Source organism: Hoplias malabaricus, chromosome 5 (genome assembly GCF_029633855.1).
Source record: "Hoplias malabaricus isolate fHopMal1 chromosome 5, fHopMal1.hap1, whole genome shotgun sequence".
Taxonomy (NCBI): Eukaryota; Metazoa; Chordata; class Actinopteri; order Characiformes; family Erythrinidae; genus Hoplias; species Hoplias malabaricus.
Genome location: NC_089804.1, coordinates 53,348,774 through 53,374,139, shown reverse-complemented (window position 1 = coordinate 53,374,139; position 25,366 = coordinate 53,348,774). Strand labels below are relative to the sequence as shown.

General features: G+C 41.3%; 2 protein-coding genes across 11 annotated transcripts in view; one reads left to right on the top strand and one right to left on the bottom strand.

Moving 5' to 3' along the window:
- Nucleotides 1–2,467, bottom strand: part of sh3bgrl2 (SH3 domain binding glutamate-rich protein like 2) — a 22,084-nt gene extending 19,617 nt beyond the window's left edge. The window contains exon 1 of the mRNA XM_066670991.1: nt 2,332–2,467. Coding sequence (XP_066527088.1) covers nt 2,332–2,376 — 45 coding nt within the window. The 5' untranslated portion in view covers nt 2,377–2,467. The remainder of the gene's footprint in view (nt 1–2,331) is intronic.
- Nucleotides 2,468–4,326: 1,859 nt separating this feature from the next.
- On the top strand, nt 4,327–25,061 carry lca5 (lebercilin LCA5). 10 transcript variants are annotated; one of them, XM_066673184.1, is made up of 11 exons: nt 4,327–4,607; nt 5,084–5,154; nt 9,782–9,823; nt 10,167–10,563; nt 13,675–14,216; nt 16,235–16,372; nt 16,779–16,875; nt 18,327–18,466; nt 19,176–19,265; nt 20,093–20,342; nt 22,044–25,061. In XM_066673184.1, exons 4-11 carry the CDS (start codon nt 10,191–10,193, stop codon nt 22,844–22,846), a joined length of 2,433 nt encoding a protein of 810 aa, XP_066529281.1. In that variant the 5' UTR covers nt 4,327–4,607; nt 5,084–5,154; nt 9,782–9,823; nt 10,167–10,190; the 3' UTR covers nt 22,847–25,061. The 10 variants fall into 10 exon arrangements, with proteins under 10 accessions (XP_066529281.1, XP_066529278.1, XP_066529285.1 ...); XM_066673181.1 differs by having other exon boundaries at nt 4,327–4,972; nt 5,087–5,154; XM_066673188.1 differs by having other exon boundaries at nt 4,327–4,972; nt 19,176–19,211; nt 20,096–20,342.
- Nucleotides 25,062–25,366: the final 305 nt, after the last annotated feature.

Sequence of the window (25,366 nt, the reverse complement as noted above, 5' to 3'; positions counted from 1 at the left end):
AAAATCTACTGCATGGCACGAGAAAATACCACCCTAACATCACTCTAACACCATGGATGTCCACCTCCTGCCTCTCTTATGAGATCTAAAATCAATACTGCTGAGGTTCTCCACTGGAATATAATCCCTTCCCGGAGTCACAGAGAGGAATAGATTAGGACATGAGTTTAGATGGTGAAGGTTAAACGGCAGAAAAGAGAAGAGTCTATTTTGGTTTGTGCAGGACTGCACTGGAGGCCTGTATTTATGGTTGAGCGCTGAGAAAGTGGTGAGTTTGGACAGTAAACATGCACTTTGGCCACCCTCGCTGTTTATTGCTTACTCTAATCCACAGGAGACTGGAACGACTGACCAGGGCAAGATTTTTGACCCAAGACTGACCAGCAAACAATGGTAGATTACAAAATAAAGAGATGTCTGTTAAAAACTGAGATTGAGTGGGGATTACATGTGTCTCGGGTTACGTAATGAAACACGCAGTACAGAGACATAAGCATGAACACGGACCAGTAGAGCATGTAAAGATGTATTCAGCAGAGCTGGAGGGACATTTATTAAAGGCCACACACACACACACAAGCACATGTACAAGCACACTCACACACACAGTTTGTTTATGTGAAATGTGGGGAATATTTTAGAGTTCCGTTGATCTCCTAAAGGCTTACAATGAATTTAAACCTCTATTATAAGACTAACCCTAACCCCAAACCCAACCATACCATCAATCTAACCTTAAATAATACCAGACTAAGCCTAACCCTAACACTCTGCCTTACTTTTAAAGGTAAGGGTAAACATGTCTTCACCTTACAGTGTAATAATATATGTAGTGGGGAAGAGCTTGTGCTCCCAACAAGAAGCAAAGTCCACACGATATGGGTATGTGAACTGGTTTGGGCGCCCACACTGAGATACATTAAAGAAACACACACAACAACCAACTCACACACCTACACCCACCCACACTCAACCTCTCTTTCTCTCTATAGTTTGTACTAGTGTCTTTGATGAGCCTTTGCTTTGCCTTTGTTTTGTATGTGCAGTGCTTTGTACAAGTCAGGCCTTTTCATTGATTTCATTTCTAGCACTGAATACCTGTTATTCATTTACCAGGTGCCAGAAATGGTCTTTTCAGCAATGACATAGAACAGTGATTCTCAGTCCTTGTCCTGTGTGCCACTGCCCTGCATGGTGTCTTTTCCTCATCGCTCTATCACACCCTTTTCAGTGTGGGAAGTGTTGCCCCTGTAGCCACTGCCATAGAAGAACCAAGACTTGTTCCTGAAACCAACCCTCTGTGTGCTTCACAATTATTTAAGTGATCAAGTATTTGTAATAATGTCTGAATATGAAGAACATTGGGTTAAAGTGATGTAAAGGGTGGACACCTTTCTTCCGAAATGAGGGTATCTAAACAGATTATCATTGTTTGGTGCAGTAACAACTTTTATTCTTCTTTAAGTTACAACACCCAGTAAACAAGGAACGTCCCTGGACGTTCAAAATAGGTCTAAAAGTAGTCTGTCCGTCAAGGACTTATTTTAAACGTCAATGGACGTCCAAAATCCATCTTAATAAGTTAGTTAAATTGTGACCAATCGATAACGTCAGTGGACGTCCAAAACGCGTTTTATACAAGTAATTTATTTCGGGACCAATTAATAACGTCAATAGACGTCCAAAATACGTTTAATAGTCGTCTTTTCAATGTCTGTGTTTGGACGTCTTTTCAACTTTCATTTTCAACCTTAAGAGAACGTTGATTAGACGGCAGTCATTACGTTATTACAACGTTGAATCAACGGCTAAATGTTTACTGGGCACCTCCATAATTTCAGCATTTTTGAGTTTTGCCCATATTTATTTTTCTCTTCTTACATGTGAACACACACACACAGACTTGTTTTTATGAGTTACCTTATACATTAGGACCACTAGCCCTAACCCAAACTCTAACTACATTAACACAAACTCCAACCTTAACCCATAATATTAATACATGTTTTCATCTGAAAACGTAATGAGTTTCGTTATGAAAGAGAAGTCCACACAATGTGTAAACAGTGTTTTATCACTGTGCGCGCGCACACACACACACACACACTGTCCCCTTGACATATGCTGTAGCTATTTCTTTAATAATTTGAGAAACTGTGATGTCATCTAAAAACACCTGATATTTCAGCTGACAGCAGAGTCCTGTTTTACCTGCTGTTCTCGGACAGTGTAGAGCGCAGAGACTGTGTATAAACACAGTCCACAGTCCACTCACCTGAATCAGTGTCAATGCAAAATGTGCCATAATTAACTAAAGAAACAGGAACTCACCGCGAGAGAACCGGACGATGAGGCGATGTAAACCCTGATCACCATCCTAATCCCCCTCTCTCCCTCTCTCTATCTCTCTCTCTCTTTCTCTCTCTCTCTCTCGCTCTCGCTCGCTCTTTCGCGCGCGCCGTGTCGTGCTTTAATGCTGCTTGTGCGCGAGCGCTTCCCTGTATTTATCCCATAATAACGGCACTCGCTCCCCCCACAGGCCCGTGGTGAAGTCACAGCGCTTATCCCACGCACCAAAGAGATAAAACAATGCACACTGGGAAATGTAGTTTGCAGTGAACTTACCGTATCCAATTTCTGATTTTTTTTTTCACACGCAGAATGGCAGTGTTGAATAATACACTGTGTCCATAAATCAAATGACGGAACATGTTTATTCAGTGAAGGATCAGACTGCAGGTTTAGGTCTGGCCTCTGGGGTGGCCAGTCCACTTTTCTAAGAACATCTACAGCAGTTTGGTTAGATTATTAGCTCCAAATATTTTTAGACCCAGTGTTGTCTTCTCAGAGTGAAAGAAAGGGATATAATTCTAACAACAACAACAACAACAACACAGGACACTCATAGAGACACAACCCCTGGAAAGATAGAAATATAGTGTAAAATGCAATAAATACAAGAATTATTTTTTTCTTTCTTTTGAACATTCATTTAACCGATATATGTACAAATAAAACATTGTCATGATTTAATTAACCAGCTTCATAGATATTTGTAAGTGTAAACAAATACACGCAGGTAGGTCAAGAACATGCATCCTGTGTCAAGAAAGAGGCTTGGCATTATATTGCTGAAATAACCATGGACTTCCCAAGAAAAGATGTCACCTTGATGGCAGGAAAGGTCTCTCTCAAACCCTCATGTTTCCTTCCACATCAATGGTACCTTCATAGATATGCAAGTCACACATGCTGTGTGTACTGACCCATCCCCATACCATGAAAGATGTTGGCTTTTGCAAGTTTGAACAATTTTTTTTGGCATAGAATCTCATAGTTGTTTTTTTTTTTCCTGAAAACAAGCTGAAGATTAAGATTGTTTGCTGGATTCTCCTGCGGCCCAGACCAGACCAGACCAGACCAGCTGCTCACCTAATTATTATAATGTAGCATAATGATTGGTGATAGTTTAAAATTAAATCTATAGTTTGATCAGAGGAGGATGGGTCCCCTTTGTGAGTCTTGGTTCCTCCCGAGGTTCTTCCTCCAGCCTCGAGGGAGTTTTTCCTTGCCACTGTCGCCTTCGGCTTGTTCGCATTGGGCTTTGATTTAAATGTTCTGTTCTGAACCTGTGAAGCTGCTTTGTGACAACGTCAGTTGTAAAAGGCGCTATACAAATAAATTTGATTTGATCTGAAACATGTTTTTTTTCATACTCAGCCCTGGTTCTGCAAACAGGAAACAAATAAAATGGCTTACACAACAAAATGGGAAACACAACAAAAACTTCGAATGATCACTTAAAGAAAGGGTGCATTTGGCCCTTTGCCAGAACCTAACACTCGTGGTAATCGTATAAATTCCTTTAAAGAGAAAACGTTTCCACAACGTTTTACTAATGAGACCATTAGTCTATATTTAGTCTATATAGCAAGAGAGTTGCTCATGCAATGCTGCCTAAGGGCTTAAAGGTCAAGCTCATTCAACTGTGGTTTCTGGCCTTGCCTTAAATAAACTGAGAGTTAGGTTTCCTGAATCAGTATCAATAATAATAATAATAATAATAATAATAATACTACTAATAATAATAATAATTACGTAGCAACCACTGAAAAGACTAACACATAATAATAATAATAATAATAATAATAATAATATTTATTATTAATAATTTATTTAATATAATTTATTATAATAAATTATAATTTTATTATAATTTATAATTTATTAAAATTTATTATTATTATTATGTAAGTGTTAGTCTTTTCAGTGGTTGCTACGTAATGCGTCACCGAGCTGGTTGCCATGGAGAGGCGTCTCTGTTACGGTTAGCCTTGTGTTTCCGTGTCGCCGATTCTTTTCAGAGAATAAAGTGTTGGGACCAGTCTGCGCTTAAAGTCGGGGATGTTTTTAACAGCGGCGCGTTGTCTGTGCTTTTCTGACGACTGGAGAAAACGCGGTGCACATTTAACCCTTACTTTAAGGAGCCACGTTTAAAAATAATCCTAGCGGGCTACGGTTAGCTGCTTTAGCCGAGCCCTGTACACCGTTGATTATCCACGGGAAGAGAAGACTCATAGAGACATAAGAGGAGACTGGTAAATGAGGTAATTTTCGCTGTTCTTCTCACCATCTTCTCAAATCGTGTGTTCCTGGAGAACTTCGGCGCCATTTAAAGTGGAAACTCCAAAGACTAGGAAGCTGTGGTGACTGGCGGCTAATGTTAGTGATAAACAAGCTGTGGGCTTTTCTTAGCAAGATTATCTTTCATCCTCCCTATTGTGAGCCTAAGTATTCACGATTCGTGGCCATTTGTCTCCTGCTATTTCTTCTCGTGTCATTCAGTAGGTTTTAAATAGTCCACTTCTTCTAAAAGTCTTCAAACGAAACCGGTAAACTGTTATATTTGACACCTGTAGCTCACTCATTTTGGACTGCTTTATGTCTGTTCCTGACTCTGTGTCCTTAAAAGGTTTGTACGTTGTACACGTTCAGAAATACAAGCATATACACTGTTAATGCATCAGTTTTCTAAGTACAGTCTATTTATCTGCCTGACCTTTGACTGGATTTTTTTTCCCAGCAGGCCGCTTCTCAGTGAGTGTTAGACGTGTTCGGAACAGTATTATAGACCCCCCTCCTGAGAAAATCAAGGTTACATTCTTTAATTTTTACATGACTGTGTGATGTTTCATAAATAGTAGACAAAGCCATCTCCGAGCATTTCTGCTTTGGATTGAGACAGCAAATGTTTCTTATGTCACAAACCTATGGGACCAATCCTGTCCATTTTTGTGAGCTGCCAAGGCCTGAGTGAAGACCAATGTGGGGACGATCTACATATTCATTGACTTCTGTGGCCTGAACGACGGCATCAGTTGTTGTTTCTTCCTGAAAATTGGAGGGGATTAATGAGTTTAGTTAACGGGAGGGGGACAAGAAACATGGCAACACCATCAAACATAAACCTATTGGCTTCATCAATATTAATATTTTTAAACTAAATTTTAAATGTACTGCGCTGAACTGATGACAGTGCCCTGTAATGAACATCAGTCAGTGACAGATGTAAATAATGTATATTGAAATATTGAAAATGTGTTGAAAAGTCATATAATTGTTATTGAAACATGTTATATTGCGATACATATTGTTATTGGGATTATTGTCCAGCCCTAAACCAGCATAAAGTGGTTTTGGAGGGAGGAGGAAAGCTGTATCATCTCACAAACACATAAATTTAAGACCTTCTGTTCCTGACAGTAGGCCTTGTTCTTGTGTGCGTGATTGCAGTTCTTCCCTCCTCCATTCAAAACCTCTTTATTCCAGTGTTTCTATTTATATCAGTGCCTCTCAGATCAAGGAACCAAGCTTTTGCACCCTGCTGTACACTCGATTGTAGTCTTGGTTAAAGGAAATGTTAAGTTGAATAAGGCTTAATTACAGCAGTGCAAATTAGACACATGTAGGTTTATATTGTGAGGTTTTAAATGAAGGTGTTTTTTTAAATATCCATTCATTATCTTATACGGTTAAGGTAGCAAAACATCAGAAAAAAAAAGACTGGGGTCTCAGTTAGCAAGCTCTAACCTGCAAAAACATATCTAGCCGTAAGGGTTTCTTATTGACAGTAACCAGCTGTTAATAAAGAACTAGAGGATGGCAGAACTACATGCGGGGGGTTGATAAAACGCATATTTGACAAGAATAAATAAGGTGTGCTGTAATATCTCCCTCAGGCTGATGTGTTACTGTAAATATTGGGTTTTAACAATACATATATTTTCAGCTTTGGTATGATTTTGAGGTATTTACTATGTAAATGTAATAATTATTTCAGACCAATTGGTTTGGGCTGGGGTGCAGCAGGTAGTGTCACAGTCACACAGCTCCAGGGGCCTGGAGGTTGTGGGTTCGAGTCCTGCTCCGGGTGACTTTCTGTGAGGAGTGTGGTGTGTTCTCCCTGTGTCTGCGTGGGTTTCCTCCGGGTGACTGTCTGTGAGGAGTGTGGTGTGTTCTCCCTGTGTCTGCGTGGGTTTCCTCCGGGTGACTGTCTGTGAGGAGTGTGGTGTGTTCTCCCTGTGTCTGCGTGGGTTTCCTCCGGGTGACTGTCTGTGAGGAGTGTGGTGTGTTCTCTCTGTGTCTGTGTGGGTTTCCTCCGGGTGACTGTCTGTGAGGAGTGTGGTGTGTTCTCCCTGTGTCTGCGTGGGTGTCCTCTGGGTGACTGTCTGTGAGGAGTGTGGTGTGTTCTCTCTGTGTCTGTGTGGGTTTCCTCCGGGTGCTCCGGTTTCCTTCCACAGTCCAAAAACACACGTTGGTAGTTGAATTGGTGACTCAAAAGTGTCCGTAAGTGTGAATGTGTGTGTGTGTGTGTTGCCCTGTGAAGGACTGGCGCCCCCTCCAGGGTGTATCCCTGCCTTGCGTCTAATGATTCCTGGTAGGCTCTGGACCCACCGTGACCCTGAACTGTATAAGCGCTTACAGATAATGAATGAATGGTTTGGACCGTTTAAAAATCCGTTTACTGACTCATTGAACTGCAGGTACTGAAGATTTGAATATTCATTGTAGTTAATAAAATGCACAGTAACACTCCATTCAATGTTGAGATCAATGATGATGATGTTCAGTCTCAGGCTTTTTCTGAGCTGGCTGTGCTTAGGTAAAGTACAGGAACATTGAGGACTCATTGGTTTGGGTGAGTCAGAAGTTGGCCTGAGAGCACAGTGTTAATGGGATCTGTGGAGAGGAACTTATCTGTGTTCCATTTCAGAATACAGCTGTTCTGTGTCACTTGTGTACCATTTTGTTTAATGTTAACATTGAGTCTAATCACTGTTGCTGAGACGATGGTTCTGAGGTTGACATGATCCTAAACATTTCCGTCGTCAGTTACAGAAAGCTTCAGAGTCACTCTGTATGGGAAAGCATGAACACGAAAGCCAATGAAGAAGTTTACTGTATCAGAATTTTTGCAGATTAGAAAGGCCTAAGTGGCTTGTGTATTAACCTGCTCTACTGGAAAGTGAAGTAATTAGCATAATTATGGCTATATTTATTAGTAGTAGCAATAGTAAGTTGTTGTTGTTGTTCAGGATGAGCAGTATGGGTATATATGGTTTTCTGAGCACATCATCCGGAGCGCTTACCAACCCACAAATTGTTTTTTGTGATCTAAGTTTAAAAACAAGTTCTAATTTTGTGCCTTATGTTGATGGCAGACGCTTCTGAGTCGTCCTGTCTCCTTGCCTTAGTCTCTCCAATCACTGACTAAATATGGAGAAATTAGAAATGTAAAAGAATTGAAAAATCAGATTTTTTTATTGCATTTTACAAAACATCCCAACTTTTTAATTAAACGTCCAGAAATGTAATTTTCATTAAATTGAGCATCGTTTTCCTGCGTTTACTACAGCCCTTTATTTGAAACATTCAGTTTTTGATGCACCAGTGTTTCCATCTATCTGCTACAACACATCAATTCTCCAAAAAACTTAGTGAAGTGATACTTCCTGCATAATAGGTAGAAGTATTTATATATTTTGATGTTAGAAGGATGGGGCGGCACGGTGGCGCAGCAGGTAGGTGTCGCAGTCACACAGCTCCAGGGACCTGGAGGTTGTGGGTTCGATTCCCACTCCAGGTGACTGTCTGTGAGGAGTTGGTGTGTTCTCTCTGCGTGGGTTTCCTCTGGGTGACTGTCTGTGAGGAGTTGGTGTGTTCTCTCTGTGTCTGCGTGGGTTTCCTCCGGGTGACTGTCTGTGAGGAGTTGGTGTGTTCTCTCTGTGTCTGCGTGGGTTTCCTCCGGGTGCTCCGGTTTCCTCCCACAGTCCAAAAACACACGTTGGTAGGTGGATTGGCGACTCAAAAGTGTCCGTAGCTGTGAGTGAATGTGTGTGTGTCTGTGTTGCCCTGTGAAGGACTGGTGCCCCCTCCAGGGTGTATTCCCGCCTTGCGCCCAATGATTCCAGGTAGGCTCTGGACCCACTGCGACCCTGAATTGGATAAGCGCTTACAGATAATGAATGAATGTTAGAAGGATTAGAATATTGCTGCTGTTAAAATGTAGGCTGACTGTGTCTAGACACAAATCCTTGTGAATCCTCTTGTAGAGCTCTTATGCTTTGTGTGGGTCAGGTCATGATTCTCTTAAGGCTCTTGGTAAGCCAGATGTGGACATATGAAGAGAGGCACACACATATTCGCACAGTATATGTACACACATATTTCGACTGTGGGGTTTTTCATCTGTTGTCAAGGTGATGACGGACAGTTACTTGAAATGTGTTTAAGGCTTCATAACTGAAATGAACTTGCTGTACTTGTCTCTGTGCTTGAGGGAGACTCCTCTGTGGTTTTGTTTGTGTGGACTGTTAAAGTAGTGGGTTGTGCATTTAAAGCAGTGCGCATGTGCATTGTGAAACCACAGTGAATTGAGGGATTAATCTGAGGTTAGTGTATCAAGGACTGTTATGACTACTACAGTAACAATGGCTATTCAAGAACATTGGTTACACTCTCATTGAAACCGCAATTATTACTTTATTACTTCAATCTTTATATATGTTTTATTTGATGAATATAGTTATAGAATAGAAGTATGCTTTCTCCTGAAAAAAAAAACAGCATAGGCACTTTCACTTGTATGCCTTTTTTCATGTTTTTCAAAGTATGCCTCATTTTTATTATTCAGTTAAGTCAGTTTTTACTTAATGAACACTAAGTCAGATTTGGTATTTTTGCTTCTGAGCTCCCCCTACCGTTCATTCATTCATTATCTGTAGCCTCACAGCCAGTCACCCGGAGGAAACCCACGCAGACACAGAGAGAACACACCACACTCCTCACAGATAGTCACCCGGAGGAAACCCACGCAGACACAGGGAGAACACACCACACTCCTCACAGACAGTCACCCGGAGGAAACCCACGCAGACGCAGAGAGAACACACCACACTCCTCACAGACAGTCACCCGGAGGAAACCCACGCAGACTCAGAGAGAACACACCACACTCCTCACAGACAGTCACCCAGAGTGGGAATCGAACCCACAACCTCCAGGCCCCTGTGTGACTGCGACCCTGACCTGCTGCTCCACCGTGCCGCCTCCCCCTACCGTTCCTTAGTTTAATTCACTTTTTCAGCACTGTCTGGAAATCAAGGGGGAAGGGAGGATAGGGGACGGCGCTTTCCTACCCTCCTTCAAATGTTGCATAGTGCATTTTCTTGGTGCTGAGCCTCGAGTAGCAACAACAGAGGTTCTGTTTTCTCTATTACAGATCAGTGAAGAATTAGAATGATTTTGATGCTGTAATTGTAAGGTAAAAATGCTACATAGTGTTCCTTTAAGCAGTCATCGGTTTCAGCTAAAACTGAACAATTTGGGGAATATGTAACTTATATTTTTCCTACTGATATTTGTACAGTGATAAAAATGTTTTAATTATCTATAAATTACTTAGGCTTATTAGTTTTGACCCGGAAGACGTGCGTGTCCTTTTTTATCGCCCGTGCTTGAGGCTTAAACGCTGCCACTTAGTTGTGGTTGTGACTAGTGTTCAGATGCTTTTGATTGGTCTTCTAGAAGCAGTTCACATTCTTCCAGTTATTATTACAGCTCTATTATTACCGATTACAGCTCTTAAGCTTGTTTTTCTGCTGTAGGTTTAGTGTGATACAGTGTGAGACATGGATTCCCAGAATGATCTGGACATTTTTGAGGATAACCGGATGAGGGAATCTGAGCAGAGCTCCTTGTCCCACCACAGAGACAGGAAGGATTCAGGCTCATCCTTCCCATCAGGAAAAAGGGACAGGAAGTTTCAGGAGGATACAGAGAGATCCTCGGTGGATCAAACCCGGACTAGAACGCGAGAGCCGAAGAGGGACCCGGATCGGGACCGGATCAGTGATGGAGAACACAGCAGCGCGTCTTTCTACTCAGATGATTATGAGAACGTTTCGCTCTCTGAAAGGTCCTTCTCCCCACAGTCTCCCTCACCATCAGCGCACAGAGCTGGAAGGACAAGGAGGGTCTCCAGCAGCCCTTTACACAGAACAGGTACGTGGAGTGCAAACTACAAAAGAAACAGGCGAATCGGCTCCATCAGTTTTTGAAACGTTAGACTAAATACTGACTCTGACTGAAATCACCAAATTGTTGAGACTAGTAATGCTCTGGTTGTGTTGCATTACCTGCAGTGACTATAATGGCCAGCAGATGGCACAAAGGAGACCAAAAACAAACCATGAAATTGTTTTCTGCTTGGAATTCCCCGTTTTGCAGTTTTTGATTTCAGTGCCAGGTTAGGATCAGGATTAACACATGTACACACTCTTCCTGCCTATGTTTTGTGGAGTAATAGAAGTTCTAAAAAGTTATATGCTTATGTTCCGGTAACTAGTGATAAGAGTCGTTTTTCCCCGTAAAGTTCAAGTCAAGGGATCTTGTCGTTCCCTGAGTTACACTATATGTCCAATTCTAGTCATTTAACATACACCCATAGCTGACACAGGTGTGTAGTTGTGTAATCCAGCACTTTTTGGAAGATCCTCTTCCCTATGAAAACTACAGATAAGCTGACACAGTGACCACTGACACATTGGATAACACCCCTCTCTAATAGCAGACTAGGGTTCCGTTTCAGGGCAGGACAAGTATGCTACTCCAATAAGAATATTTGTGCAACACTAATAGAGCTTCCTTAGCGTACAAGTTTAACTTTGTTAGAATATTTTTAAGGCACTAAATTAGAGCAACAGCCATGGGCGGTGAAAAGCAGATACACCTCTGATTTCAGCGAAAAAACACTGGATGAATATAACTCTCCAAATACTTATACATTACGTACCATTTCAACATTGACAAGAATTTCCTTGACAGAAGCCGTATGCACGAGCTCCATATCATGTTACATATTGTTGCTTTCCAAAGAAAAACATGAATCTCCAAAATAGTAACTTTACAGGAGAAGGAAAAACCTTTTTAACTTTCAGTTGAAGGCAGTGTAAAAAGATTTTATTCCAAGTAATTCTAAAGCATTTCTACTGCTCCATTCGTCATGAAATTTTCACACAACATGAAGAACAGCTGCTTTGTTCAAATGATGTAAACTACAAATGAACAAAAATGGTTATACACCAGTATAAATATGTTGGTATGTACTAAGCTTGTCATTTAGGAATATTACGACACCTTTGAGGGCGGCACGGTGGCGCAGCAGGTAGGTGTCCCAGTCACACAGCTCCAGGGGCCTGGAGGTTGTGGGTTCGATTCCGGGTGACTGTCTGTGAGGAGTGTGGTGTGTCCTCTCTGTGTCTGCGTGGGATTCCTCCGGGTGACTGTCTGTGAGGAGTGTGGTGTGTTCTCCCTGTGTCTGCGTGGGTTTCCTCCGGGTGACTGTCTGTGAGGAGTGTGGTGTGTTCTCTCTGTGTCTGCGTGGGTTTCCTCCGGGTGACTGTCTGTGAGGAGTTGGTGTGTTCTCCCCGTGTCCGTGTGGGTTTCTTCCAGGTGCTCCGGTTTCCTCCCACAGTCCAAAAACACACGTTGGTAGGTGGATTGGCGACTCAAAAGTGTCCGTGTGTGTGAGTGAATGTGTGAGTGTGTGTTCTCCCTGTGAAGGACTGGCGCCCCCTCCAGGGTGTATTCCCGCCTTGCGCCCAGTGATTCCAGGTAGGCTCTGGACCCACCGCGACCCTGAACTGGATAGGCTCTTACAGATAATGAATGAATGACAACACCCTTGATTAAAATAAATAACATTTTCTTAGACATTAATCGGTTACCAGTTTCGCGGTGACACTGTTTTAATGTTTATTCAGTGGTTTAAAAATCTCTAAATTACAGCGTCAATCAAAATTAGGGACATTCTCCCAGACTCAGCTGCACAGGTCTTGTGCCCAATCTCACCTTCCCATCTTAATTTGAACTCACTAAGGATCCTTGAAACCAGGGAAGGGTTAATCAGGAGAGCGTTGAAATTAGGAACGACAGCGGAGCTCCTGAAGACTAAAATGTAAACTTGTTGGCAAAATAGAGCTGATTCTATTGCTAACACATGCACAGCTGTAGAATATACTGGTTTAGTAATTTTGTTTCATTTTTAACCACCAATAAGAAATCCATCCATCCATCCATCCATTATCTGTAACCGCTTATCCAATTTAGGGTCGTGGGGGTCCAGAGCCTACCTGGAATCATTGGGCGCAAGGCGGGAATACACCCTGGAGGGGACGCCAGTCCTTCACAGGGCAACACAGACACACACACATTCACTCACACACTCACACCTACGGACACTTTCGAGTCGCCAATCCACCTGCAACGTGTGTTTTTGGACTGTGGGAGGAAACCGGAGCACCCGGAGGAAACCCACGCGGACACGGGGAGAACACACCAACTCCTCACAGACAGTCACCCGGAGTGGGTATCGAACGTACTGCGCCACTGTGCCGCCCACCAATAAGAAATCTCTGGCAAAAAAAGAATGTATTCTAAGCAGAGTCTCACAGCCTGTTCCACCTTAAATGGTGTTATGATTATGTTCAACTGTTTTTCTCCCACCTTAAACCTAAAATCTGAGACTCCTTCTACCTTAAATAGTGCTCGATAACATTCTGCCGCCAAAGCGTTTAAGTGCACTTTCTTTGTGCGCTAGGAACTGTTTGAATATACATGCCTCTTAAAAAGGGACCTCAGTTTCATCAGTGTAGCAAACGTAGTTCCACAAAAATTCATTCTTGTGCTATATCTCACATGACTTTTACGGCTTTTACCAAATGGACAATAAAGGGTTTATTGTTAATTTAGATCTGTTTTGTTTACATTTTATTTAAATTATACATGATGCTGCTAATTTGTAGCATTCAATATAAAACAGTGAAATGATTTAAATGTGTGTATCAGCACGTTTTGAACTTTTCAGCATGTTTTATTAATACTGAGATAATACTTTGGTAATTTCGGTAATGATAAGTGTGATATTAAGTATTTATGCAGATTCATATCTACATTCTCTACATATCTACAGGGAACAGACTGTAATATTGGTGATTTATATGGTGCTTCCTTCTCATTTAGTTACTGAGATTAACAACATGGAGGAACAATGTCCTGAAACTTTTGCATAGCCCTTTCCAACTGCAGATGACTTTGAGAGTTTCTTCTCTCTAGGTGTGCGTAAGGGAGTGTCTCGCCGTCCAGGAGCTCACGTCTATCAGCATCAGCAACGTTCAAGCGGTTTGCGCTCTCAGAGCCTCAGTAAAGAAGCCCCACCAAAGGATCTCGACCTGGTAACCAAACGTCTGCTGTCAGCACGCTTACTGAAAATCAGCGAGCTGAAGAACGCGCTGTCAGAGCTGCGAGTGCACGCAGATGAGCTGCAGCGTGAGAATCGTCTGCTCCGGCAGCTGCAGCTGCGCCACGAGAAAGCATTGCACCGCTACAGTGACACAGAGAGCGAAATATCTCAGCTCATCTCTCGCCATAACAACGAGACCCACGCACTGCGAGAGAGGCTGCGGCGCAGTCAAGAGAAAGAGCGTGCAGCTGAGCGCAGCTACAGAGAGGCAGACACACAGCTGCAGCGCTGTCGTAGCCAGCTGCAAAAACTACAGCAGCTTGCAGATGACCAGAATCTAGGAGAGAGAGAGGAGCTGACCCGCAAATTGACGTATGCACAGGCCAAAGCACAGGAGAGCGAACGCAGAGTCAAAGTACAAACATGCACGCATTCACGCAAACATATCTATCGTGTTAGTGGTAAATGAAGACCTGTAATTGTAATTCAATTTTAGCTCATGATTAAATGTCATGTAGCTTATGACATTTTATCATCAGCTTAAAATGACATCTTGTCTATTTTGTGGGTTGTACACACTTCCAAATGATGGTTCAACAAGCGTTCTTTGGTAAAGAAAAGGGTTCTATATAGAACCCTGAACACTTGAAGAACCATTTGCATGATTAAAAGGTTCTTTGCATTATGAAAGATTTCTTCAGATTGATGGAGGATGTGTCCTAAATAACACCTTTTAGAAAAGGGTCAAGCTTGTAAACAATAAAAGAACCATTTATGGTGCCATATAGAACCCTTTTCTAAAAGAGAACCATTTGTAGCACATTCACCTTCAATCTGAAGAACCCTTTCGTGATAGTACCTAGTGTTCCTTTAAAGTTGTGGTGTTTTTGTGAGGCACATAATAGCACATTTCCTCTTTTGAAATGGTAGATTTGAACATATGCCAAATTGACCAGAACATTATGACCACTTCCGTGTTTCTACACTCTCGGTTTACTCTCTCAGCTCCACTGATGTGGTGTAAAATGTAAATAAAAACCCATCGACTGATTTCTACTCACAATAGGACATAGAACACACGTTAAATGTTGAAAGTGAGATTGGTGACAGGGTCATGTCTACCTGTAGCATGCCCTCTTTTAACAACAGTCTGTAAACGTCTGGGAAGTGAGGAGACCAGTTGCTGGAGTTTTGGGAAAGGGATGTTGTCCCATTATTGTCTAATGTAAGATGCAGACCTTGGTAAAAGGTCTGGACAGCGCAGTTCAGCACATAGACTCTTCTTCTGCGAAGCCATGTTGTGATGGATGCTGTATGTGGTTTAGCATTTTCTTCCTGAAGTATGCAAGGCATTCCCTGAAAGAGACATTGTCTGGATATGAGTACATGTTGTAAATATCTTAAACCTCTATATACCGTTCTGCTTTGAAATGGCCTTTCCAAAGGTGTAAGGTGCCCAGGTACTAATGAAACCCCATGCCATCAAAGATGCAGGCTTTTGAACTGTGCGCTGATAACAAGTTGGATTGTCCCTTTCCTCTTAAGTCCACAAGACACAGCATTCTTAGTTTCCAAAATGAATATCAATTTTGGATTCCTCTGACTACAGAACAGTTTTCCATTTTGCCTCAGTCCATTTTAAATGAGCTTCGGCCCAGAGAAGACGGTTGCGTGTTTGTATTGTGTGGACATATGAGCTGAGTGAATGGACAGTGAGTGTAGAAACAAGAATGTGTTCATACTGTTATGGTTTTGTGTAAGTCATTACAGTATATTATAAACACCCAGTTGTTAGACATAACTAAAAATAATTAAATAAATCTATCAAATATAATATTAGGGCGGCACGGTGGTGCAGCAGGTAGTGTTGCACTCACACAGCTCCAGGGACCTGGAGGTTGTGTATTCAAGTCCGGCTCCGGGTGACTGTGAGAAGTTTGGTGTGTTCTCCCCATGTCAGTGTGGACCGGGTGCTCCGGTTTCCTCCCATGGTCTAAAAACACACGTTGGTAGGTGAATTGGTTACTCAAAAGTGTCCATAGGTGTGAATGTGTGAGTGTGTGTCGCCCTGTGAAGGACTGGTGCCCCCTTCAGGGTGTATTCCCACCTTGCGCCCAATGATTCCAGGTAGGCTCTGGACCCACCGCGACCCTGAACTGGATAAGCACTTACAGATAATGAATGTATGAATTAATATATATATATATATATATATATATATATATATTCATCTGTTATTAAATATACATGGCATTGTATATTTCTTTGAAGTTGTTTGTCTTGTCATTTTGTTTTTTGACCCTGAGACTTTTGAGTTTCCACAAGCATTTTACAGTTGATTTAAATATTATTAGCCTGTGTGCGTTTAAATCTTCATTCTCATAAATTCAGTACAGATTAATAATCATTGGAGCTTTTTCTCTTTAATCCCAGGAGTTGGAGAAAAACATGGAGCTGAGTAACGGCAGCTTTCAGAGGCAGCTGGCTAGTGAGCGGAGGAAAACTCACGAAGCCCTGCAGGAAACCCAGTCACTACGAGAGGAAGTGGAGAGACTCTGTGCCAAACTAAAGGTAGTTAAATAAAAAGACTTATGGGCATGTTGACAAGCACAAGTTATTATGTTTTAATGAAAGAACACATTTTTATTCTATTAAATGATGATACGTACCTGTATTTGTAATGTGAGAATTATGAATGGTGTGTAATATCAACAGGGACATGAACTATGAAGAAAAAAACAAGACTCAGTTTGAATATTATTCTTTTACACCAATCAGCCAAAATATTAAAATGAGTGACATTGAGTTTAGGCACAAGGAGGCCATTTTAAAGTCACGACTGAGCAGTGCACATGCCTCATTAAAGTCAAACTGTCCTAAGTAGTGATGTACCGTTCTGCATTTTTGTGAAATTTGTACTCATATTGAAAACCACTGACTCACATTTGTGGTGATTTAAGTTGTATGTACTTTTCAGGAGAAAGAGAAGGAGTTGGACGCTAGAAACATTTATGCTAATAGAATCTTAAAAGCAGCTTCAAAGAAAGAGTCTGAAAACCCCAACAAGAAAAAAGGTAATTGCCGATGATTCACAATCCATTAACTGCAGGGTTATGCAAATGTTCAAATATTTGTGATGGTTTCCATAATGTATTTGCACTTTACTATTTGCACGTTTGATATTATAGTCTACTCTCCCCCTCCCCAAGCCCCCCTCCTCCATTCTATGTTCTATTGTATTGTACTGTATTATTGACCTACGTGTCTGTCTGTAAATCTGTGTATAAGGTGAGAGAGAAATGGCATTTCGATCCTCCTATGTGTCCTAGATATATAGTGGAATTGACAATAAACATCCTTGAATATACAGCAAAATGTATCTTCCGCATTTAACCTATCTGTGGCAATATGAACACACACATACTCACACTCATATGCACTACTGCACGAGGGGCAGGGAACACACGCCCTGAGCCCATGAACACGCCCATCCAGGAAGACTTGCCCATGGACATTTCATCTGTGGATTGAGGGAGGAGATCAGCGATGTTCTTTCACACCCACTGTCCCCAGGTTTCTTGACGGTCGTGGGATTCAAACCAACACCCGTCCAGTCCTGAGCTCTCTTCTCTAACCATCAGGCTACAGCTGTCCCATTCAACATATATTAACATATTCAGTATATACTAGGTAGTGTCGCAGTCACACAGCTCCAGGGGACTGGAGGTTGTGGGTTCGATTCCCGCTCCGGGTGACTGTCTGTGAGGAGTTGGTGTGTTCTCCCCGTGTCCGTGTGGGTTTCCTCTGGGTGACTGTCTGTGAGGAGTGTGGTGTGTTCTCCCCGTGTCTGCGTGGGTTTCCTCCGGGTGACTGTCTGTGAGGATTTGGTGTGTTCTCCCTGTGTCCGCGTGGGTTTCCTCCGGGTGACTGTCTGTGAAGAGTGTGGTGTGTTCTCCCCGTGTCTGCGTGGGTTTCCTCTGGGTGACTGTCTGTGAGGAGTGTGGTGTGTTCTCCCCGTGTCTGCGTGGGTTTCCTCCGGGTGACTGTCTGTGAGGAGTGTGGTGTGTTCTCTCTGTGTCTGCGTGGGTTTCCTCCCACAGTCCAGAAACACATGTTGGTAGGTGGATTGGCGACTCAACAGTGTGTGTGTGTGTGTGTGTGTTACCCTGTGAAGGACTAGCGCCCCCTCCAGGGTGTCTTCCCGCCTTGCGCCCAATGATTCCAGGTAGGCTCTGGACCCACCGCGACCCTGAACTGGATAAGCGCTTACAGATAATGACAGATGACAGTATATACTATAAATGATATTGTAACTTCTGGAAAAAGAATCTATAACTTTGATAGTTATAAAAGTGAACAGCTGAACTCTTTGCAGTTTAAAGGTTTAAGGCAGTACAGGTCACTCTTCCTGAGATGGATTGTAGTTTGAGTAGTTTCAGATTCGACCATAAACAAACGCTTTACCCTTTAGAGGAATAGATGCATGTCTTACGAAATTTGTGTGGTTGTGTTTCTCACATCTCAGGTCCCATTAAGAACAGCAGTAAAGCCATTCAAACTGAAGACAGAGCGCTCTCCTTGGACTTCCCTACTCCTCCTCCCGCTCTCACCGATGGCAGTGAGTTTCCCACTGATGATCAGGCTGACAACTACCTCTCTCTGAAGGCAAGTGTTTCATTGTAGTCCAAATCAGATTTGCCCTTGTAGGTGCAGTGAGGAGTCCTACTGTTATTAACATAATTTATGCCATTATTCTTTCTGTGTTGGTAGCTTTTGAGCTCCTTGGTTGCTCTTTTCTTTCATTTAGTTCAGTCATTTTTTTTCCCCAAGAACTGCAAACCCTCACTTCAAGCTAGATAACTACGACACATAGGCTTCATTCATACCTGGCATTGAAATACCATATTTAATCTCTTTGGATATCCGGGCCTACGTGTGAAGAGGGCCCCGTCTCTGAGATGCAATGTAGTTTTATGAGTCAAACTACCTTCAGAGGTGGTCAGGGATGAATATGACAACATACCACTTCTAGTGTGAACATTACAGCATCACAATACCAGCAAACTAATAATCTGTGTCATCACAGCTGTGTAGATCTAACTCCGTCTGTGCAAATCAGCTATTTATAACAGTATGTTTATGTATGGAAACAAGCTTGTGGAGTAATTTGACACAAATTGCCTGATGAAGTAAGTGTGAGATGGTGAGATGCCCAGCCTCCAGGAATCTGTTCATAATTGTGCAGAGGAGACTTCATTTAAATACATCACACCTTCATATACATCTTTCATTCTGGCCTATAAACACAAGCTGTAACAAATCCTGGCCTGTTATTCTAAGCTGCTGATTTTTTTCATTCACTATCGATTCACAGGTCCGTCAGCCTGCTCAGAATCAGAGGATGAAAAAGGTTGGAGCCAAGTGCACACCCACCTGCATCCCAGCATGCATCATTCCATACTTTGTTGAGTTTACTCTCTTTTTTCTGAAAGCAAATTAATATACTTTAATACTTTAAAACTCTGTTTAACCTTCTTTTTATATTAACCCTTGCTGCTTCCTTAACCCATGAGCTTATTTGCTAGAAATGTGTACACTAGTTAATTCATTCGTTCATTAATCCTGCTGCATGAAATATCGCCCTGGGTTAAAGATAGCTCTGGATTAGGGATAATCCATGGGTAAAACTGGTCTCTTTACTCTCTAGCACAGCTTTATGAAAGTCTTAAGCACATCTGAATTGATTAAACATGCAAATTATGAATTATTTACAATATATTTTGAAATGTGATTTAGCTTTTCATTAGACATTTATAGTATTTACATTTCTTCTGATATTGAATTGTAATTTCATAGTGACATTACAAAAGTATGCAATAAATGGCATAGAATTATAATTTAACTGTTAATGCAATATATGCACTTTTGACTGTTTGCCATTTGTATTAATGTCAAGGAATTACCAAACATTTGGCAAGCATTTAATGGTTGATTGCACTTTGGTTAAAACAAATCTGACGTTTGTTTCAATTTGAATTACTTTATGCCTTAGTGATCACAGGCAGTAGACGACTTTGATGGTTAGCTTATAGACCGTCATTTATAATTGTTATCATTAAGAAAGCACTCTGAACCTGGGATAAAAGCATGATTTAAGAAATGCATGCACAAATCCTGCTGAAAGCCGAGGGAGATCTCTGTATTAATTCTGGACGTGAGCATAAACTTTTGCATTCTTTATTTTCTTTCTTCTTTCAATCACTTCTTGCATACTTTCTTCAAACATTCCAGCAGGAGATGCAAAGCACTGAGCAGAGACAGAAGGAGGCAGAAGAATGGAGAGTTCAGGAGACGGAGAAAGAGCGGCAGAAAGAAAGAGAGCGCGCAAGAGAGACCGAGTGGGCCTTTCAACAGGAGAGGGCAAAAGACAAAGAAAGTGAACGGCTTAGGGACAAAGGAAAGGAGCGATATAAGGCTGAGAAGCAGATAATAGATCAAGAATTCAGTTCTAATGATGAGAGGGGAATGAGACAAAAGGATGGTGAGTCACTCGGCACATTTTAAACACTTTTAATTTTGTTTCGCACAAAACTGGCAAATGACTAATTACGGCACTATGGCTCACATCAATTTAAAAATCCAAAATGTTAAAATATGTCTGTGTCTAGAGCTAGCTGATAAAAGACAAAAATATTATCATGATCATTTTTTTCTAAATTGGGTTAGTGTTTCTGTCGTGGGACTCGATTGAGTTGGACTGCCCCCTTGTGGTCAAAGCTGGAACAGCGTGCTAATTCCTAGCACCTAGCTCTTCAGAAAATCATTCGACCCGTTCATCTCCTGAATATGAAGCACACGTTTTATTCCATTCAGTCAAACGAATTTGGAATTTGTACTCATGTTTTCTGTAATTCGTTTGCACAAATTCATTCACTGGCGTTAAGCCAACTGCCTTTTGCCAAGACACCTTAAAATAGCCACATGTAAAATGTGTGTGCCCTGGTACTAATGGCCGCACATGAAGTAAAGTCACCTTAAGTTGTCCATAAAGAAAAACAATATCAGTTTATCGTTAAGTGTTTATTATACTGTGTACATATAAATTATTTAGTGAGTGTACTGAATTGTTGATGTAAATGTCATACATCATCGTATTTTCAGCTTAGCATTAGAAGTTAACAGCATTGGTCATTTGAAACCCAAACCCAAAAATGATATTTGCACTGTGTATAACTCATAAATCTTGTGAAGTATGTTTAAGTTCCATTGTAAATGAACTTAGACAAAATTCAAATAAACATTCATTCATTCATTATCTGTAAGCGCTTATCCAGTTCAGGGTCATGGTGGGTCCAGAGCCTACCTGGAATCATTGGGCGCAAGGCGGGAATACACCCTGGAGCGGGCGCCAGTCCTTCACAGGGCAACACAAACACACACACACATTCACACCTACGGACACCTTTGAGTCACCAATCCACCTACCAACGTGTGTTTTTGGACTGTGGGAGGAAACCGGAGCACCCGGAGGAAACCCACGCAGACACAGGGAGAACACACCTCACTCCTCACAGACAGTCACCCGGAGGAAACCCACACGGACACAGGGAGAACACATCACACTCCTCACAGATAGTCACCCGGAGGAAACCCACGCAGACACGGGGAGAACACACCACACTCCTCACAGACAGTCACCTGGAGGAAACCCACACAGACACAGAATGAACACATCACACTCCTCACAGACAGTCACCCGGAGGAAACCCACGCAGACACAGGGAGAACACACCACACTCCTCACAGACAGTCACCTGGAAGAAACCCACGCAGGCACAGGGAGAACACTCCACACTCCTCACAGACAGTCACCCGGAGCGGGAATCAAACCCACAACCTCCAGGCCCCTGGAGCTGTGTGACTGCGACACTATCTGCTGCACCACCGTGCCGCCCCTCAAATAAACAAATTAATAAATACATTTATAAATAAATAAATGATAAAAATATCTAGGAATAAAACTAAAATAAATCAATAAGATAAAATAAATGCAGAAATATTAATACATATAAATTTACATTTATGAATATATAAAAAAACACCTGCTGGTAAAAACTGGTATAACATGCTAAGTGTTAGAATGTTTTTATACCCTTCTGGCTCACCTTACAAAAAAATTGAGAAAGACAAAAAGTGATTCTAGAGATATGTTTTCAGTATATTTTTCTTTTCTTTGCAACAGGATGGGAAATAGAGGAAAGAAACAGCAAGAGGTGGAGCCTGTTTCAGAGTGAGGAAGAGAAAAAGAAATCACGTGAAAAGGAAGAGGAAGAGCAGTGGATGAAAGAGCAGGAAATTCAGGCCAATCAGGAGCGAGCAGAGGAAGAACGGCAGCGTAAAGAGCAGCTGCTAGCAAAGATGCGAGAGATTGACATGCAGGTTCAAGGTCAGGACTCTGATTTCTTCTCGGATGAGACGGGAATCGTATGCACTCCTCCTTGTTTGTCCGAGCCAAGGAACCACAATGCATCCATCTTCAGCTTTACTGAGCCTGATGAGAGTCTGACCACACCTGGAGCAGGAAAGAGGGGTGGAGCACACAAAGTACAAAAAAACAGTCAGAATCTTGACTTTGCACTTAGTAGCTACGAGCCCTCCTTTGGCAAACCTGCCTCTAGATCAGGACATGGTCATCGCAGCCAAAGCCAAACCTACAGCCAACTTCCAGGAGATGGAGATGCAGGACTGGACCTCAGTGGACTGGTGAAGGAGAGGAAGTCCAACTTGATGCAGCAGCTGTTTGGCTCTACCGCCTCTTCTCCTCCTCCCAACCCACCTCACAGTATGGAGCTCCTCAGCCCCTCCATCACCGTCAAATCTCCATCCGGACTCCTGAGTGGACGCAGGAGGGATGCAGAGATGCCGAGCATGTTAAATGGCAGCTCCCTTTCCTCCAGCAAGAGCGTTCTCCACGTTTCAGAGAGCCGTCCTGCCATTAGAGCAATTTCATCATTTGATGATGACATTGAGGAGGTCACTCTATGAAACATACACACTTCATGACATCATAAATTCAGGAGTTTGTTTCCTGTTACATAGAGAGGCCAGGAAAAGAGATCGAATATGATCTCAAACTGAAGTGGATGATATTTCATTGTTATTAAATACTTTGAGATGAAACCAAGCTTAGTGGGTGTTACAGTACAGAAATGCCCATTATTCTCTTAACAGTGTCATTGAAGGAAATGTTTGGTAGTGCTCTACAAAAACATGACCTACACATTACATCATTTTAAATAGAAAGCTCTAACATTTCAGAGTGGTTTGATACAATATGATTCAGTGTAGAGAAAATTCTGACTTTGATTTCTTTGCAGTAGTGGTGACCTTGTTCTTTTCTGAAGACATGATTCGGCCATTTTTTCACTACTCAAAATGACTACAGAATTTACATGTGACTATATAGATTTTTATATATAATGTTATATGTAATATCCTGATAAAATAGGGGTAAACCAAAAAATGTTTTGCTTTTATGGTACACTTTTTCTTACCATACCCTCTGTCACGAACATATACATCTAAAACAACAGGCTTTACACTGAAATCTTACTTCAAAACAATAGAAGATATCTTAGACACTCAGGTAGTGTATTTATAAACGCTTAGTGTACTAATTTCTATGAGGTAACTTTTTTATACGGGTGTCTGTTTCCTTTTATCAAAAGTCTGAATAATTCTTAGTACTTGGTACATTTTTATAACGGTGCATGCAATATCAAACCACTCTGAATGACCATTCTTAATTCTTATTTATTTATTATACAGGTTTTTAAAAATCTGTTATTTTTTAATAGGCATTGTTTAGGCCGCTATAATATTAAAGAGCAACACCAAGGGCTTTTGAGCCCCACCTACCTTCTCCACCCTCCTTCAAGGTTCTGGGTTAACGTCCACTTTTCATCATGGCGTAAAAGTGGACAGGGCGGTTTTGGATATTTCCAGTGACTGCAGAATGTAGACGGGGCAGTTAGGAAGTCAACTAGTTGCTGAAAAACAAAGACGGGTTTTATGGTTTTTTTTTAGCCATGGCCCTAGGACCAACTGATGGCAATGCTTCCCAGAAACTTCTTTCAGAGACTAGCTGAAGAAGATATTACTGACATACACAGATATAAACAATCTACCGAACACAAGGTTAACAGTCATGTTATTTATATGATATCACTTTTTTTTTGGCTGATGATGCTCTTTATGGGGCACACACTAAATAGAGATTTGTTTTTTAAGGTCTGTAGTTCACCACAGTTCCTTCGAAGCACAGCAGATCTCAGTGAGGACCCTGGTGGCACAATATAGCAGTGCTAAGGTCATCTAAACTGTTAGCACGCACAATTACTTTTCTGACCCCTAATTATGACCTATATTTTATAGCACTCATGGAAACCAAGGCCTTGAAGCTGTTAGAGGAGAGAAACCATTACTTTTCAAAGTCAAAATATTGTGAAACATGCACTTTCCTCTTCGGACTGACAGAGTCAGAAAAAAAATAAACTAAAGCGTCTCAAAGGACAGTGATCATTTGAAGCAGTTTCTCAGTGCTCTTTTGAAGCAGTATAGTTGTTTCAATTATTATTCATGACCTGCTTATTTTGGTAATCAGTTTAAAAAATAATCACTGCACTGTATGAAGAAATTTAAAGTACTTTATATTCTAACAGTATTGTTCTGTTTAACGTCAGATTTTTAGATGGGGAGAGTTTCTAAAATTGGAGAGAGTTCAAGAATATTTATGGGCATTTTCTAGGATTTATCTCTTTTGAATTCCATTTGTTTAGAAAAAGGAATGTGTTGTACATTTTGGACTTTTATATATAGGCGATGTTGCATATGACTTACAGGTATATTTAAACAAAACAGATATATGTGACATAGACTTAAAATATCTCAGGGGAACTACTACCTGGAAAGAGAACTTTCTGTTCTACACACATCATAGTCGCCATCCAAGCTCTGGTTATCATCATCTAGAACTTGGAAACAGAATATTAATTTCAGCAGCCGAATATATACAATCAGATATAATACATGCGCAATAACTGATTCCAAAACGTGCAAATGTAAAGTCAATCCATTTTTGTACCACACAAACCTTTTAACGAATTATTTGAAAGCACTGTTTTATCAGCTTTATATTTGAAGATTTGTTTAGATAATCCTTAATTTATCAGTATTCTTTTGTCTTTTTGTGACATAGTAATTTGTGTTTTTTATCATTTGTATTATATGTAGTAAAGTATATGTATGTATTTATGGTTTGTTTTTAGTTGAAGTAAAGAACTCAATAGTGGGTGCTTGTCTTTACATTAAAAAGCACAAAACACCATGAACCAGAATGTATCCGGTCCTGGAACACAAAGCTTATTTCCAACTTTGCTTTTTTTCACTCTACACTGGACTGATCTACATTGATTCATAGACTGTTATTAGCTTTGCAAGAGTAAAAAAGCTCAGATTCACTCAAGCACAGGAAGCCTCTGATTGTTTGCTGTGTGTTTCTAGAGG